This window comes from Dipodomys merriami, unplaced genomic scaffold, assembly GCF_024711535.1.
Source record: "Dipodomys merriami isolate MVZ:Mamm:240054 unplaced genomic scaffold, mDipMer1.0.p SCAF_2, whole genome shotgun sequence".
Classification (NCBI taxonomy): Eukaryota; Metazoa; Chordata; class Mammalia; order Rodentia; family Heteromyidae; genus Dipodomys; species Dipodomys merriami.
The window spans coordinates 69,189,494-69,205,502 of record NW_027203381.1 but is presented as its reverse complement, the minus strand read 5'-3'; the positions used below and the strand labels follow the sequence as shown (position 1 = coordinate 69,205,502).

At 44.4% G+C, this 16,009-nt stretch overlaps 1 protein-coding gene and 1 pseudogene across 1 annotated transcript; one reads left to right on the top strand and one right to left on the bottom strand.

The window, feature by feature from the left end:
• Positions 1 to 1,428: 1,428 nt before the first annotated feature.
• On the bottom strand, positions 1,429 to 4,985 carry Tm4sf19 (transmembrane 4 L six family member 19). The gene is made up of 4 exons (XM_070028710.1): positions 4,785 to 4,985; positions 3,695 to 3,772; positions 2,665 to 2,834; positions 1,429 to 1,609 (listed from the first exon to the last, which is right to left on the bottom strand). Exons 1-4 carry the CDS (start codon positions 4,983 to 4,985, stop codon positions 1,429 to 1,431), a joined length of 630 nt encoding a protein of 209 aa, XP_069884811.1.
• Positions 4,986 to 5,361: 376 nt separating this feature from the next.
• Positions 5,362 to 5,513, top strand: LOC138832710 (U2 spliceosomal RNA; annotated as a pseudogene).
• Positions 5,514 to 16,009: the final 10,496 nt, after the last annotated feature.

Here is a 16,009-nt window from a genome sequence, read left to right as displayed (position 1 = left end):
GTCCAGCAATACCAATCCTGTCAGATCAGAATTCCACTTGTGGCCACATTTTACCTTTATTATGCTAACAACCCTATCTTCAATATTAGGGTTTAGGGCTTCATTCTGTGAATTCGAGAGTACGCAATTCAATACAAAACAACTAATTGAACTTGAATTTAAAAATAGATCAGGTGCTGAATATGTATTAGCCCTACCTGTATGCTTTGGACTAACAAGTTCATTATCTTCTAGGAGCCTCAACTCCTCTATTTGTAACAATGCTGCTCTTGATGGGGTTGTTGAGGGGCTGAAATGAGATCATGGCTGGAGAATACCTTGTAAGTGGAATTCTAGGCCAGAGCACCTACTCTGGGGTTTCCAGTAGGGCAAGTCTGCCCATTTGCCCTAACACATCAAATAAAGAGACAAGAGGTGAAGGGCAAGAGAAAAATGATTTATTACATGGTCTGTCCACACCATGAGAAGTGGCAAGGAAAGCACTTCAACCCATCTTCAGGGTATACTCATGAGTTACCCATTTACATAGAGGAAAAGTTGAGGCTGGGGTGAAGTATGCATAATTCATCAGACCAGGGCAGATAGAATATGGCCTGCTTGACCATTATTTCACACCCCATTCTATAAGGAGTTGCAAAGTTGTTGGCAACATTGTCACTTAAGGGGAGAAATTGGACTCTCAGGAGATGATTTTTCCTGCTCCAGGGTGCAGCCTCATCGCCCTTCCTCACGTCGAGGTAAAGCTAGCCTGAGAGTTTCTGCTGTTTCTTGGGAATCATTTTGGCCCTGGACTAAAGGTATTATCCATCAGTCCTGTCTTTTCTGGAATTTAAGGTAACTATAGAAGAGAGAGATTCAAAGCAAAGTAGATACAAAATGGAGACTAGCTTTTTCTTGTTTTTATTTAATTTGTGGGCCCAAGGAAGGAATCAGTGGTTTTCAAAAGAGTAGGTGTTGTTGCTTGAGGCTACCAGGACTTGAACTCAGGGCCTCAAACTCTCCTTTGATTTTCTTACTCCTAGCTATTGTTCTACCACTTGAGCTGTGTCTTCAGCAGCTTTTTGCTGTTTTTTGGGGGGGTCTTTTTCAAGATGGAATCTCACAGACTTTTTTACCTGGTAAACCTCCTGAATAGCTAGCATTACAGGCATATGACACTGGTGCTTGGCTAGGAAAAGCAGTTTGTAAGTATCTGTTACAACATTAATATACCTATACAACATTAATACATTTTCACTGTTGTTCATTATATATAATGTGACTTTAAATAAATTGTTTAATTCATGCTACATGCAAGGAATTATCATTGTCATCATCTCTACAGGAATACCTAAAAGGGAAGCTTGTTGGCAACTCCATTCCCACTACTTGCAGAAAGGGTACCAGGTGGCTCCGACACAAACAGCAGTGTGTGACGCAGCATGACCATCACTTCTCACAGAGGCTGCAGAACAGGCTGAGGAAGCTGTTGATGAAATGAATGACCCCCAGGAGAAGCTGGAGGAGGCTGATGCCCAGCAGGATGGAGAAGAAGGACACATGCCAAATGACAGCCTTAGAGGGCTCCAGACAGACAGAACTCCAGAGCGAACGGTCATACAGGTAATTCCTATTCCAAAAAAAGAAGGAAGCCAGGGGTGGAAAATCAAGTAAGAAAAGCCAAACAGGAAACCCAATAGAAAGTGAGGGCTTCCAGACACCAGTGGTCCACACATGTAATCTTAGCCATTCAGGAGGCTGGGATCTAAGGATTAGTATTCAAATCCAGCTTAAGGCTGGAAAGTCCACGAGACTCTTATCTCCAATTAACCATCAAAAATCCAGAAGTGGCCCTGTGGCTCAAGTTGTAGAGTGCTAGCCTTGAACAGAAAAGCTCAGGGACAGCACTCAGGTCCTGAGTTCAGGCCCCAGGAAAGTGAAAGAGAAAGAGAGAAAGAGGACTGGGAAGGTGGCTCAGTGGTAGAGCTCTTGTCTTGCATACATGAGGCCCTGGGTTCGATTCCTCAGCACCACATAAGCAAAAAGGAAAAAGCCAGAAGTGGCGCTGTGGCTCAAGTGGTAGAGTGCTAGCCTTGAGCTGAAGAGCTGAGGGACAGCACCAAGGCCCAGAGTTCAGGCACCACAACCGGACCTAAAAAACAAACAAAGAAAGAAAGAGAGAAAGAGAGAAAGAAAGAAAGGAAGGAAGGAAGGAAGGAAAGAGGGAATGAAGGAAGGAAAGAAAGAGAGGGAAGGAAGGAAGGAAGGAAGGAAGGAAGGAAGGAAGGAAGGAAAGAAGGAAGGAAGGAAAGGGAAGGAAGGAAGGAAAGGGAAGGAAGGAAGGTAGGTAGGGAAGGAAGGAAGGAATGGAGGGAAGAAAGGAAGGAATGGAGGGAAGGAAGGAATGGAGGGAAGGAAGGAAAGAAAGAGAGAAAGAGAAAGAAAGGAAAGAAAGAAAGAAAGAAAGGAAAGCTGGAAAGATGAAAGAGAGGGAAGGAAAGAAAAGGAGGGAGGGAGGGAAGAAGGGAGATTGTAGAGGCCATCCTGGCTCCGATCCCAGGATTAGGAAATTATTTTGGTCCTCAGAAGCATGAGATTCAAACATCTGTGACCAGAAGAGTTTGTAGACCATCTGTGTGCCATTTTGTCTCTGAAGACTGCAAGTCCAGGTCTCCACTCACATACCTGTTATACAGGTCTTTGAAAGGGTAGCCATATTTCCAGGCTTGTGTCTGATTGAAGGACGAGACATCAAACATGCAGAAAGGACCATCTTTCAATGCTACTCCAGAGGTGATAAAGGAAATCAAGGCTCCAAGCAAAGCCAGGACACTTGATAGCAAAGCAATGAGCATCTGCAGGGCAAGAGGAAACAGAACTGACACAGGCTGCTGTTAGGTGGCTTGTTGGATAATCTGGATAGGTCTAACCCTGCTTGTGACACCAGAAATTCTCCCACCCTGTCATGGAGAAGGTGAATAATTTTACTCACACCTTTTTATGTGTGTGTGTGCCAATGCTGGGGTTTGAACTCAGAGCCTGGACACTGTCCCTTAGCGTTTTTGCTTAAGGATGGCACTCTGCCACTTGAGCCACACCTCCACATCTGGCTTTTTTGTTGATTAATTGGAGTTAAGAGTCTTGAGGATTTTCCTGTCTTGGTTGATTTTGAACCTCAATCCTCAGATCTCAGACTCTTGAGTAGCTAAGATTACAGCTGTGAGCCACCAGTGCCAAGCTACCAACATAGTCTTTAGATCATGACTGATAGGTAGCTGATGAGGGCTCCCTGGATAGAGCCAAGAAATTGAGACCCTGTGTATAACTACTTAATAGATATTTTTTAAAATATAAGCACTTACAGGGGTGGGAAAGCGGCTCAGTGGCAGAGTGCTTGCCTCACATGCATGAGGCCCTGGGTTTGATTCCTCAGCATCACATAAACAGAAAAAGCTGGAAGTGGCGCTGTGGCTCAAGTGGTACAGTGCTAACCGTGAGCTGAAGAGCTGAGGGACAGCGCCCAGACCCAGAGTTCAGGCCCCACAGCCGACAGAAAATAAAATAAAAAGTACTTTCTAAAAATATAAATACAAGAAGGAAAAGGAGGAGGAGGAAGAGGAGGAGAAGGAAGAAGAGTAGGAGGAGGAGGAGGAGGAGGAGGAGGAGGAGGAGGAGGAGGAGGAGGAGGAGGGAGAGGGGAGAATCTGGCGCTTACATTCCAACAGGGAGCACTCATGCTGAAGCAGCAACATCGCCAGCCCATCATGGAGATGAGGGCAGCTGCAGTGAGAACCTGGGGAGGAGAGAAGAATGTTCAGGAGACAGTTGATTCTGGATGCTAAGATCACCCAACCAGTATGGCTGGAAGCCACAATTCAGGAGGCCTTGACAAGTCTTCCAGTCCTTTTAAGGGTCTGTGTCCCAAGACCAGCTTGTTGGAATAGGCTATTTATTTTTTATTTTTTATTTTTTTTGTCCGTGGTGGGGCTTGAACTCTGAGCCTGGACACTGTCCCTGAGCTCTTCAGCTCAAGACCAGAGCTCTACCACTTGAGCCACAGCGCCACTTTCAGTTTTTTGGTGCTAATTGGAGATAAGAGTCTCTTGGACTTTCCTGCTGGGGCTGGCTTTGAACCGTGATCCTCAGATCTCAGCCTCCTGAGTAGCTAGGATTACAGGCCTGAGCCACCGGCACCCAGCTTTGATTTTTTTTTTTTTAATTAAAGAACTGGGTACCAGTGGCTCACCCCTGTAATCCTAACTACTTAGGAGACTGAGGCTAAGATCTGAGGATTGGGGTTCAAAACTAGCCCTGGGCTGGGAAGGTGGCTCAGTGGTAGAAAGCTTGCCTTGCATGTGTGAGGCCCTGAGTTCGATTCCTCAGCACCACATAAGCAAAAAGAAAAAAGCCGGAAGTGGCGCTGTGGCTCAAGTGGTAGAGCGCTAGCCTTGAGCTGAAGAGCTGAGGGACAGTGCGCAGGCCCAGAGTTCAGGCCCCATGACCGGACCCCCAAAAAAAAGAAAGAAAGAAAAACTATACCAGCCCTGGCAGGATAGGATATGAGATTCTTATCTCCAATAAACTATCAAAAAGAAAAAAAAAAAGCCAAAAGTAGAGCTGTGGCTCGAGTGGTAGAGCTCTAGCCTTGAGCAAAAGAAACTCAGGAACAGCACCCAGGCCCTGAGGTCAAGCCTCAAGACCAGCATCAAAAAAAAAAAAAAGCAACACATTTCCCCTACAACCCCCTAGGTCTACCCATGAGGGATATTTTGGGAATTCACACCCAGAAGACCCAAGACACTTACCATGAGGCCTCCTCCCCAAAGTCCAGAGCCCAGCATGGCATGCCTGCCGATGAGGCCCCTCAATAGGTAGCTCACATCCCAGTTAGGAAAGAGGAGTGCCACGTTGGCCCCGGCAGCAAACAGGGCTGCAGTCCCAAGGCTTAGCCCCAGGATGCGGGAGCAGGTTCGGGAGCAGCCCATCAAGCAGGTGGACGACAGCATCTTGGAACTGGTGAAAGAGTCAGGATGTAGCACAGGATGGAGGCAGCCCAGAGCACATCATGCAGTGAGGGACTGTTACCACGAGAATGAAGTCAAGAAGAGCTGAGGAGCTGCTCAAACACCATGCTCCTTATACATCTACTCCAATGAATAAGCCTAACTACTCTTTTTCCTACCACCCCCTTTCACACACTCCTGCCATCACACACACACACACACACACACACACACACACACACACACTGCATTTCATCATTTCTATTTGGCTAAAAGGAAAAGAAAAAAGAAATAAAAGTGCGATCATGATGTCATTTCTTGGTACCTCTAGCCAATGTTATCCTCATTGCCAATCCAGTGAAATAAGAAAATAAAAAGAATGGCTTCTCAGCCTTTTGGCTAACATCAGTTATAGGATCTGTTCTTTTCTGCTTATATCCTCTCTTCAAGGACAAAATAGTAGATGGCTTTTGGATCAAAGAGAAGAACTAGGAGTTTCTCCATCTACTCCATGAGAATGGTGCACCCCCTTGAGGAATTTTTTTGGGGGGGGCAGTTGGTCGTGGGGCTTGAACTCCGGGCTTGGGCGCTGTCCCTCAGCTCTTCAGCTCAAGGTTAGCGCTCTACCACTTGAGCCACAGCACGACTTCCAGTTTTCTAGTGGTCTATTGGAGATAAGAAGCTTAAGGCTTTTCCTGCCCAGGCTGGCTTTGAACCGTGATCCTCAGATCTCAGCCTCCTGAGTAGTTAGGATTACAGGCGCTAGCCACCAGCACTTGGCAAGGAATTGTTTGTAAAGAAAGACGAGAAACGAGAAGAAGCAAAAGTTTCAGGAGTACACTTCTGTAATTCTGTAAGCTACCTGACAATCCTGAGAAGGATTTTGAGTTCAAAGCCAGTCTGCACTATATAGCAAGATTCTGTCTCAAATAAAACAAAATACATGAAGACAAGAGAGAGAAAAAGTAGCATTGCCTTTATTCACAGATAACATGATCATATATGTAGAAAATCCTAAACAGCCTGGTGCTAGTGTCACATCTATAATCCTAGCTACTCAGGAGATTAAGATTAGAGGATCACAATTCGAAGCCAGCACAGGCAGGAAAGTCCATGAAACTCTTGTATTGTATTGTATTGTATTGTACTGGTAATATACAGAGGGGTTACAGTTACATAAATAAGGTAATGAGTACATTTCTTGTTGAAAATTGTTACTCCCTCCCTATTTTTCTCCCACTTTCCCTCCCCTCCATGAAACTCTTATCTTCAGTTAAGCATCAAAAAAGCTGAAAGTGGAGCTGTGGCTCCGGTAAGCACAGGGACAACACCCAGGTCCTGAATTCAAGCCCAAGACCAGGAAAAAAAATCCTAAGCAGTGTGTCAAAAGCTATTAAAATATGTTTGTTCAGTCAAGGTTATAAAAGACAAATGTTGGAAGTGGCGCTGTGGCTCAAGGGGTAGAGCGCTCGCCTTGAGCTGAAGAGCTGAGGGACAGCGCCCAGGCCCAGAGTTCAAGCTCCACGACCGACCTAAAAAAATAAAAAATAGGGCTGGGAAGGTGGCTCAGTGGTAAAGAGCTTGCCTTGCAATGCATGAGGCCCTGGGTTCGATTCCTCAGCACCACATAAGCAGAAAAAGCCGGAAGTGGCCCTGTGACTCAAGTGGTAGAGCGCTTGCCTTGAGCTGAAGAGCTGAGGGACAGTGCCCAGACCCAGAGTTCAGGCCCCACAACCGGCGAAAAATAAATAAATAAATAAATAATAAAAATAAAGACAAATGTTTATCTATTTCAATTTAGAAGTAATGACAAAGTTAAATAGAAATATTAAAGATATCATTTACAATAACATAAATATTCATGAATGCCTATAACAAAATAGTATACATGTCTGTGTAAGAAATTGCCAAGAAAAATTAAAGAAGGCTTAGATAATTGAAAAGACATACCATGTTTCAAAAATAAAAATATGGGAGGGGGGGATGGGAAGGGATGTTAACGGGAAACAAAGGAGGAGGCAACAATGCTTGATAAAATGTACTCATGGGGCTGGGAAGGTGGCTCGGTGGTAGAGCGCTTGCCTTGCATGCATGAGGCCCTGGGTTCGATTTTTCAGCACTACATAAGCAGGAAAAAAAAAGCCGGAAGTGGCACTGTGGCTCAAGTGGTAGAGCGCTGGCCTTGAGCTGAAGAGCTGAGGGACAGCGCCCAGGCCCAGAGTTCAGGCCTCACGACCAGACCCCCCCCCCAAAAAAAAAAAAGATATGTACTCATTACCTTGTTCATGTAATTGTAACCCCTCTATACAGTATTTTCACAATTTAAATAATAAATAAATACATGCTGGGCACCGGTGGATCACACCTGTAATCCTACCTACTCAGGAAGCTGAGATCTGAGGATCGAGGTTTAAAGCTAGCCCAGTCAGTAAAGTCCAAGAGACCCTTATCACCAATTAACACCAGAATACTGGAAGTGGTGCTGTGGTGCAAGTGGTAGAGCACTTACCTTGAGCTGAAGAGTTGAGGGACAGTGTCCAGGCCCAGAGTTCAAGCCCCATGACCGACCAAAAAATAAGTAAAAATTAAAATGCGGACAATACAAAAATAAAATACAAACGAGGCTGAAAGAACTCAAGAGGCAAAGAAAGCACTTGCCTAGAATGTGCAAGGGTAGAATCACAAAACATAAAGACGATTCAAAAGGAAATGAAAAAGCAAATAGAAAATATTCACAGTACATATTTTGTATCATGAATGCATGCTCATCTGACAAAGGATTTATATCTAAAATACATAAATTGTAAAAAGACAAACTTAGCTTTAAATGGGAAAATATTCTAACAAATACTTCATTTTGCATAAAAAGATATATATGTGAAAACTAAGAACATGAAAAGATGTGTAACATCATTAACATGGGGAAATATGAATTAAATCAAAAAACAGCATATGTAGGAGCATAGACTTGTAGTTCCAGTTATTCAGAAGGTTCAAATAGGAAGGTAACTTGCACCCAGGAGTGGAAGATCAGCCTGGGCAACATGGTGAGATCCTTCTTTTTTTTTTTTTTGGGTCTGGTCATGGGGCCTGAACTCTGGGCCTGGGCGCTGTCCCTCAGCTCTTCAGCTCAAGGCTAGCGCTCTACCACTATGAGCCACAGCACCACTTCCGGCTTTTTGCTTTTTGCTTATGTGGTGCTGAGGAATCGAACCCAGGGCCTCGAGCATGCAAGGCAAGCACTCTACCACTGAGCCACCTTCCCAGCCCGTGAGATCCTTCTTAAAACAATAGTCTTAAGACAGGTGCTGGTGGCTCATGCCTACCCTGCTAGCTACTCAGGAGGCTAAGATCTGAGGATCATAGTTCAAAGGCAACCTGGGCAGACAAATCTGAAAGATTCCTTTCCTCAGTTAATCAGCAAGTCAGGAAATAGAAGTGTGTTTCAAATGGTAGAGTACCAGCCTTAAGCAAAGAAGCCAAGCAAAAACAGAGGACACATACATACACAATAGTCTTAGTAGAATAAATATGTTATATCCATGTAGCTAAATGCTATTACTAGCCAATAGAAGTTAATAAACTGCTAGGCACCGGTGGGTCACACCTGTAATCCTAGCTACACAGGAGGCTGAGATCTGAGGATCTCGGTTTGAAGCAAGCCTGGGCACAAAAGTCTGTTAGACTCTTATCCCCAATAAACTACTTGGAAAAAGCCCAAGTGGTGCTGTGACTCTAGTAGTAGACCACTAGCCTTGAGCAAAAGCAGCTCAGGAAATGGCGCCCAGTCCCTGAGCTCAAGCCTCAGGACTAGCAAAAAAAAAAAAAAAGTATAAACCATTGATACAGATAACAACATGAGTGAATCACAAAGCACCATCTTTTTCTTTTTGTCAGATGTGGGGCTTGAACTCAGGGCCTAGGCACTGTCCCTGAGCCTCTGTACTCAAGCCTAGAGCTCTACCACTTAAGCTACAGCTCCACTTCTGGTTTTTGAGCAGGGGCTTTTTTGCTCAGGCTAGCTTCCAACCAAAACCCTCCATCTTAGCCTCCTGCATAGCTAGGATTACAGGGTGAGCCACTGACACCTGGCTCAAAGCACTATCTTAAGTGGGAAAAAGGTGAGAAACAAATACTACTTAGAATATGATTCTATGTGAAATTCTAGAGAAGGCAAAACTAGTAACAGAAAGCAAATCACTGTCAGGGCCTGAGACTGGGAGAAAGTCAAGAGGTTAGTCAGCCACCAATGGTTCACACTTATAATCCAAGGTACTCAAGAGGCTGAGCTCTGAGGATCGTAGTGCAAAGCCTGCCTGGGCAGGAAAGTCTATGAGCCGCTTATAACTAATAAACTATTCAGAAGAAGCTGAAAGTGGTGCTGTGGCTTAAGTGGTAGAGTACTAGCCTTGAACACAAAGAGGCTCAGAGACAGTACCTAGTCCCTGAATCCAGGCCCCAGGACAGGTTAAAAAAAAGGCAAGAGGTTTTGCAGGAGTTACACCACAGCAAAGTAGCAGAGCCAGGTTTCATTTGCATTAAAAGTTTGTTTTTTTAAGTGTTATGCCCTGTTATTCACTGGCCATAATCTCCCTGGATCCTTTCATCTTTGCTTACCTGTATCTGCTGACAAAAGTCCTGGTGGAAGACAAGGTAGAGAAAGCCACGCTCCTCAAAGTGAGCCTTCCTTCCTGCAGCCGGGCAAGATTCCTTGCAGCCAGACCTGCAAGCCCCTTTCAGACTCTTTCAAGAGGGCCAGAGAAGCTATTTATAGGGAGAAATCACTCCAAATGTGGGCCCACATGCCACCACCCACAGGTCTCCATTGAAGAAGCTTCCTGTCCCCAGAGGGCCCTCTCCTTATGAGCCATCCTCTGCTCATTTTCATGTGACTTCAAGGAAAGAAACAGGGGGCAGAGCTCACTGTCTTAATGAGTCACTGGATGCTCCCATGAGAAACCCCTCACCCCTTTGTGCCAGTATTAGAGCTTGAACTCAAGGCCTGGCTCTGTCCCTGAGCTTTCTGCTCAAGCCATTGCTCTACCACTTGAGCCACAGCTCTACTTCTACCTTTGTGGTGATTAATTGGAGATCTTTTTTTTTGCTACTTTTGTTTTCTTTTTGTCTTGTTTATTCATTTATATGTCATTGGGAGTATAAGGGGAGGCACAGAAATGGAATGATAAAGGTGAGCAAATGCAGCGGTGGTACTCACTAGACATTCTGTTGAAAATGAACTATACAACTTGTGGGTAGGGATGGGAGGGCAAAACTGGGAGAAAGTGAAAGAAGGGGTGACAGTATCCAAAAGGAACTCTTTGCCTGATTTATGTAACTGTAACCCCTCTCTTTTCAGCATTTTCAGATAAAAATAGTTTCTTTTAAAAAAGTCTCAAGGACTTTCCTTCTAGGGCTGGCCTTGAAACTGCAATCATCAGATCTCAGTCTCCCGAATAGCTAGGACTATAGGCATGAGCCACCAGCTCCCCACCCCCCCGACCCCTATCTCTTTTGCCCTACACTTTTTGCTCCTACCTCCTCACAGAATCCAGGCCCTGTGGTAGAACAGCTGTTCCTTCTCACTTTCTTTTTTTCTTTTTCTTTTTTGTCGGTCGTGGGGCCTGAACTCTGGGCCTGGGTGCTGTCCCTCAGCTCTTCAGCTCAATGTTAGCGCTCTACCACTTGAGCCACAGCGCCACTTCTGGCTTTTTCTGCTTATGTGGTGCTGAGGAATTGAACCCAGGGCCTCATGCATGCAAGGCAAGCTCTCTACCACTGAGCCACCTTCCCAGCCCCCTTCTCACTTTCTTTACTTTGCCTCAGTGAACCATAATGCTGCCTGGCTTCTGGACTAACCTTCTGACTTTCATGCAAGGCCCAGGGCAGCATGCTCTTGTACCTATCCCAGCAAACCACTGCTATATGCATGGGAGACAGCTTTGACAAGTTCCTACTTAAGAGCTAATTCCATGAAGGATAATGAAAGGACAAAGGTTGGACAAATGAAGAAGTGTTACTCACTAGACACTACACTGAAAATGAGCTATACAACGTGGGCGGGGATGGGAGGGGAAAACCAGGAGTGAGGGAAGGGGTAACACTTCAAAAAGAAATGTACTCATTAGCTGATTTGTGAAACAGTAACCCCTCTGTATATCACGTTTATAGCAACAATAAAAAAAAAAAAGAAAAGTTTTTAAAAAGAACTAATTCACACTTCCTCAGCAAAGACGTTCCTGATTTCCTCAGAGTCAGGCACATCTTTTTCTCTGTTCCCACTGGATTGTAAAATTTCCATTTCATGGAAAACAATAAAATGTACAAAGGATATTTGTAAAAGTTGATGGATTTTCCCATGAATACCCAAGAGAAGCACCACACAGACCAAGACAACAACGCGTCCAAACCCCTCCCGGCTCTATGGAGTCCTCTCCCATCATTGTACCCAGCACCTAATGGTAACTGTTATTTTGGCTTTTACCATTTTTGGTAAGGTTTTGATTATTCTTATATTTCATTTGTGTCTGGCTTTCTTCAATATTCTGTGAGGTTTATACACCACTTAATTCTTTTGTCATTACTAAACATGATTTGATTATATAAATACTTTACATTTTAATTTACTCTTGATGGATAGTTAGATGATTGATGATGATGACAATGATGATGATCATTTTTTGTGCCAGTTCTGGGGCTTGAACTCAGAGCCAGGGCACTGTCCCAAGCTTTTTGTGCTCCAGGCTAGTGCTCTAGCACAGCTCCACTTCTGGCTTTTCTTTTCCGGCGGTTAATTGGAGATACAAGCTTCACAGACTGTCCTTCTCCCACCTTGCTTTAAATCACCACGCTCAGTCATCAACCTTTTTATTTTTATTTTTTTGTTGGTCATGGGACTTGAACTCTGGGCCTGGGCACTGTCCCTGGGCTCTTCAGCTCAAGGTGAGCTCTCTACTACTTGAGCCACAGCGCCACTTATGGTTTTCTGGTGGTTAATTGGAGATAAGAGTTTCACAGACTTTTCTGCCTGGGCTGGCTTTGAACCATGATCCTCAGATCTCAGCCTTCTGAGTAGCGAGGCTTACAGGCATGAACCATCAGTGCCTGGCAGTTCTCAGCCTTTTAAGTAGCTAGGATTATGGGTGTAAACCACTAACACCTAGCCTGTTGATGAGTTTGTGCTGGTAGTGGGACTTAAAGTTAGGGCTTCACGCTCTTAATCTTTTCTGCTCAAGGTTGGTGCTCTACCACTTGAGCCATACTTCACTTCCTTAGGTTATTATTTTTTATGTGTGTTCCAGTCCTGATGCTTGAATTTATGGCCTGGGCACTGTCCCTCAGCTTTTTCACTCAAAGCTGACACTCTACCACTTGAGCCTCAGTTCCACTGCCAGCTTTTTGCTGGTTAATTGAAGACTCTCACAGTCTTTCCTGCTAAGGCTGACTTTGAACCTCAATCCTCAGATTTTAGCCTACTGAGAATCTAGGATTACAGAAGTGAGCTACCAGTACACAGCTTACCCATATCTTTTGAAAGAACTTTGTACTATTTTCCAGGAACTAAAAATAGTATATCTACCCCTAAAAGTAGTATTTCTGGATCTTGGGTGAATGTTTTATTTTGTCAGCTATTGCCAAATAGTTTCCTAAAGTGTTCTGCCAGCTCATGCTCCTTCAGCAGTGTATGAGTTCCAGTTTCTCCACATACTCAGAGTTTTAGTTTTAGGATCTCTGGTAGGCGTTTAGTGGTATTGTTTTGTGGTTTAATTTGCATTTTCTTGATGAGGTAAGTGTCTTTTGTGTGTTTATTTGCCATCTTCTCTTTTTTGTAGTTTTTAAAAAATAATTTGGTTACTTTCCCTGTTATTTTATTAACTTTATTTATTTATTGATTATGTCATACTAAGGAATCAAACCCAGGTCCTCAGGCTTGCTGGGCAAGCACTCTACCATTAAGAGCTCATGTCCTGCCCTAGTTTTTATAAACCTAGTATTTTGTTTTTTCTTCCTTTTTAAATTTGAGAATCCTTTTATGTAATGTTTTCTGTTCATGTTTTTTGCTCTTTCCTTCCAATCAATTTTTTTGGGGGGTGGGGGGAGTGTTAGTCATGCAGCTTGAACTCAGGGCCTGGGTGCTGCCCATGAGATTTTTTTTGGGGGGGGGTCGGGTCATGGGGCCTGAACTCTAGGCCAGAGCGCTGTCCCTTAGCTCTTCAGCTCAAGGCTAGTGCTCTACCACTTGAGCCCAGCACCACTTCCAGCTTTTTCCTTTTTGCTTATGTGATGCTGAGGAATCAAACCCAGGGCCTCATGCATGTAAGGCAAGCGCTCTACCACTGAACCCTTCCCAGCCCCAAGATTTTTTTGTTCAAGGCTACTATTGTACGATTTAAGCCACAGCTCTACTTTTGGCTTTTTGTGTTTAATTGGAAATAAGTCTCATGTAAGGGAATATGGCTTAGTGGTAGAGTGCTTCCCTAACATGCCTTAAATCTTGGGTTCGATTCCTCAGTACCACATAAACAAAAGCTGAAAGTAGTGCTGTGGCTCAAGTGGTAGAACACTAGCCTCGAGCAAAAAGAAGCTTAGGGACAGTGCCCAGGCATTGAGTTCAAACCCCAGGACTGGCAAAAAAGAAAAAAATAACTAAATAAAAGAGGCCAGTGGCTCATGCCTGTAATCCTAGCTACCCAGGAGGCTGAGATCTAAGGATCACGGTTCAAAGTCAGCCTGGGCAGAAAAGTCTGTGAGACTCTGATCTCCAATAAAACTACTAGAAAACCGGAAGTGGTGCTGTGGCTCAAGAGGCAGAGCACTCACCTTGAGCTGAAGAACGCAGGGACAGTGCCCAGGCCGAGTTCAAGCCCCACGACTGACAGAAAAAAAAAAAAAAGAGTCTCATGGATTTTCTTGACCAGGATGGTTTTGAACTACAATCCTCAGCTCTGTTTACTGAATAGATAAAATAACAGGTATGAGCGACTGGCACCTGGCCAACAAGGCATTTTAAGAAGCTGTCTACTTGCCTAAACAGGCACGCTACTAAGTCAGTCCATCATCCTTCTCTGAGGATGCCATTCAAGAAACAAAGCACTGGGGCTGGGAAGGTGGCTCAGTGGTAGAGTGCTTAACTTTCATGCATGAGGCCCTGGGTTCGATTCCTCAGCACCACTTAAGCAGAAAAAGCCAGAAGTGGTGCTGTGGCTCAAATGGTAGAGCACTAGCCTTGAGCTGAAGAGCTGAGGGACAGTGCCCAGGCCCAGAGTTCAGGCCCCATGACTGACCCCCCCCCAAAAAAAAAGTCTATGAGATAATTGCTGCCAATAAACTACTAAAATACTAAATAAACAAATAAATAATAAGTATTTTAAAAAAAGAAACAAAGTACTACTTTTTCTTTTCTTCTCTCTCTTTTTCTTTTTTCTTTCTTTTTTTTTGTCGATTATGGGGCTTGAACTCTGGGCCTGAGTGCTGTCCCTCAGCTTTTCAGCTCAAGTCTAGCACCTACCACTTGAGCCACAATGCTACTTCCAGTTTTCTTGTGGTTTTTTTTTTGTTTTTTTTTTTTTGGGTCCGGTCGTGGGGCCTGAACTCTGGGCCTGGACGCTGTCCCTCAGCTCTTCAGCTCAAGGCTAGCGCTCTACCACTATGAGCCACAGCGCCACTTCCGGCTTTTTTCTTTTTGCTTATGTGGTGCTGAGGAATCGAACCCAGGGCCTCGAGCATGCAAGGCAAGCGCTCTACCACTGAGCCACCTTCCCAGCCCAGTTTTCTTGTGGTTTATTGGAGATAAGAGTTTCTCATCTTTTTCTGCCCGGGCTGGCTTTGAACTGTGATCCTCAGATCTCAGCATTCTGAGTAGCTAGGATTACAGGCATGGGCCAGCGGCTCCCGGTCCAAAGCATTACTTTTTACAGATGTGCTAGTCTTAGAAGTTGGCTCTAGTGGAGCCATGGCTACTGGCAATTACATTGTTGGTGGTAACTTTGGGAAGGAGCATATGACATTCAGAGAACACACATTATATACAGGGCCTAGGGGAGAAATCTAATTCCATAAAAGGCTTCCTCAGGATAAAATGCCTGGAGAAGAGGAGAGAGATGGTCCATTCTAGGAGGTACTGGGCCTTCTGGAGGTGGGAGTTGAGCAACAAGTGGGAGAAGTTGAAAAAAATGGAATCCCATGAGGAATGAAAGGGAAAAATCAACAGACTCTTTTGATCTTCTCTGGATAGTGATCTTTGTGAATGAACTGCAGCTTCAACTGACAACTGACTAAATAACAGAGCCATTCGCTTAATCAGGGAAAGAAAAAGGAAGGTAAGACTGGGAGCTTCCATTAATACCAGTGCTCTGAAGAGGAAGTTTGTGGGTCGTTGTTGGTTTGTTTGTTTTTCCATTTCCTGGGGTTCTTTTTTTTTTCCACTAGTATAAATATTACAGACCTCGCCTCAGTCAAATTAGGCCTCCTTCCAACTCTGCACTGAAATTGCACTTGTTCTTCAGTGACTTTGTGTGGCTAATGAATACTTTATGGCCATTTGTCTTTGACTAGTTGGCTATGTGATGCTTCTTGGTCATTCTCACTCTTGGCTCCCTTACAACCCACTCTGGGGATCACTCCTCTCCTCTCCAAGCAGCCACACCTCCTTACAACAATGCTCATCCACAAGATTGGTCTATGGATGAATGCTGGTGGCTGGCACTTATCCTAGCTACTCAGGAGGCTGAGATATAAGGATTTATGTTCAAAGCCAGTTTGGGCAGAAAAATGCAAAAGACTCATCTCCAATTAACCAGCAATAAGCAAGAAGCGGAGGTGTGGTTCAAGTGGTGCTACCCTAAGGAAGAGCATGAGGCATTGAGTATAAACCCTAGTACTAGTACTGGCACCAAAAGAATTGTCTGTGATTCTCTTTTGTTGTTGGTGTTGTCTCTACAATTTTAGAGTGAGTATAATTTGCTTCACAAAATGACTTTACTAGCATTCCTTTTCTATTTCTTTCTTTTGTTGGTCGTGGGGCTTGAACT

Coding starts and splice junctions, on each gene's coding strand:
- Tm4sf19 (XM_070028710.1), bottom strand. CDS start 4,985: ATGCTGTCGTCCACCTGCTTGATGGGCTGCTCCCGAACCTGCTCCCGC. Junction 2,835..3,694: donor TGAGTGCTCCCTGTTGGAAT/GTAAGCGCCAGA, acceptor CTTGCCCTGCAG/ATGCTCATTGCTTTGCTATC. Junction 1,610..2,664: donor TTCAAAGACCTGTATAACAG/GTATGTGAGTGG, acceptor TTTTTGGAATAG/GAATTACCTGTATGACCGTT.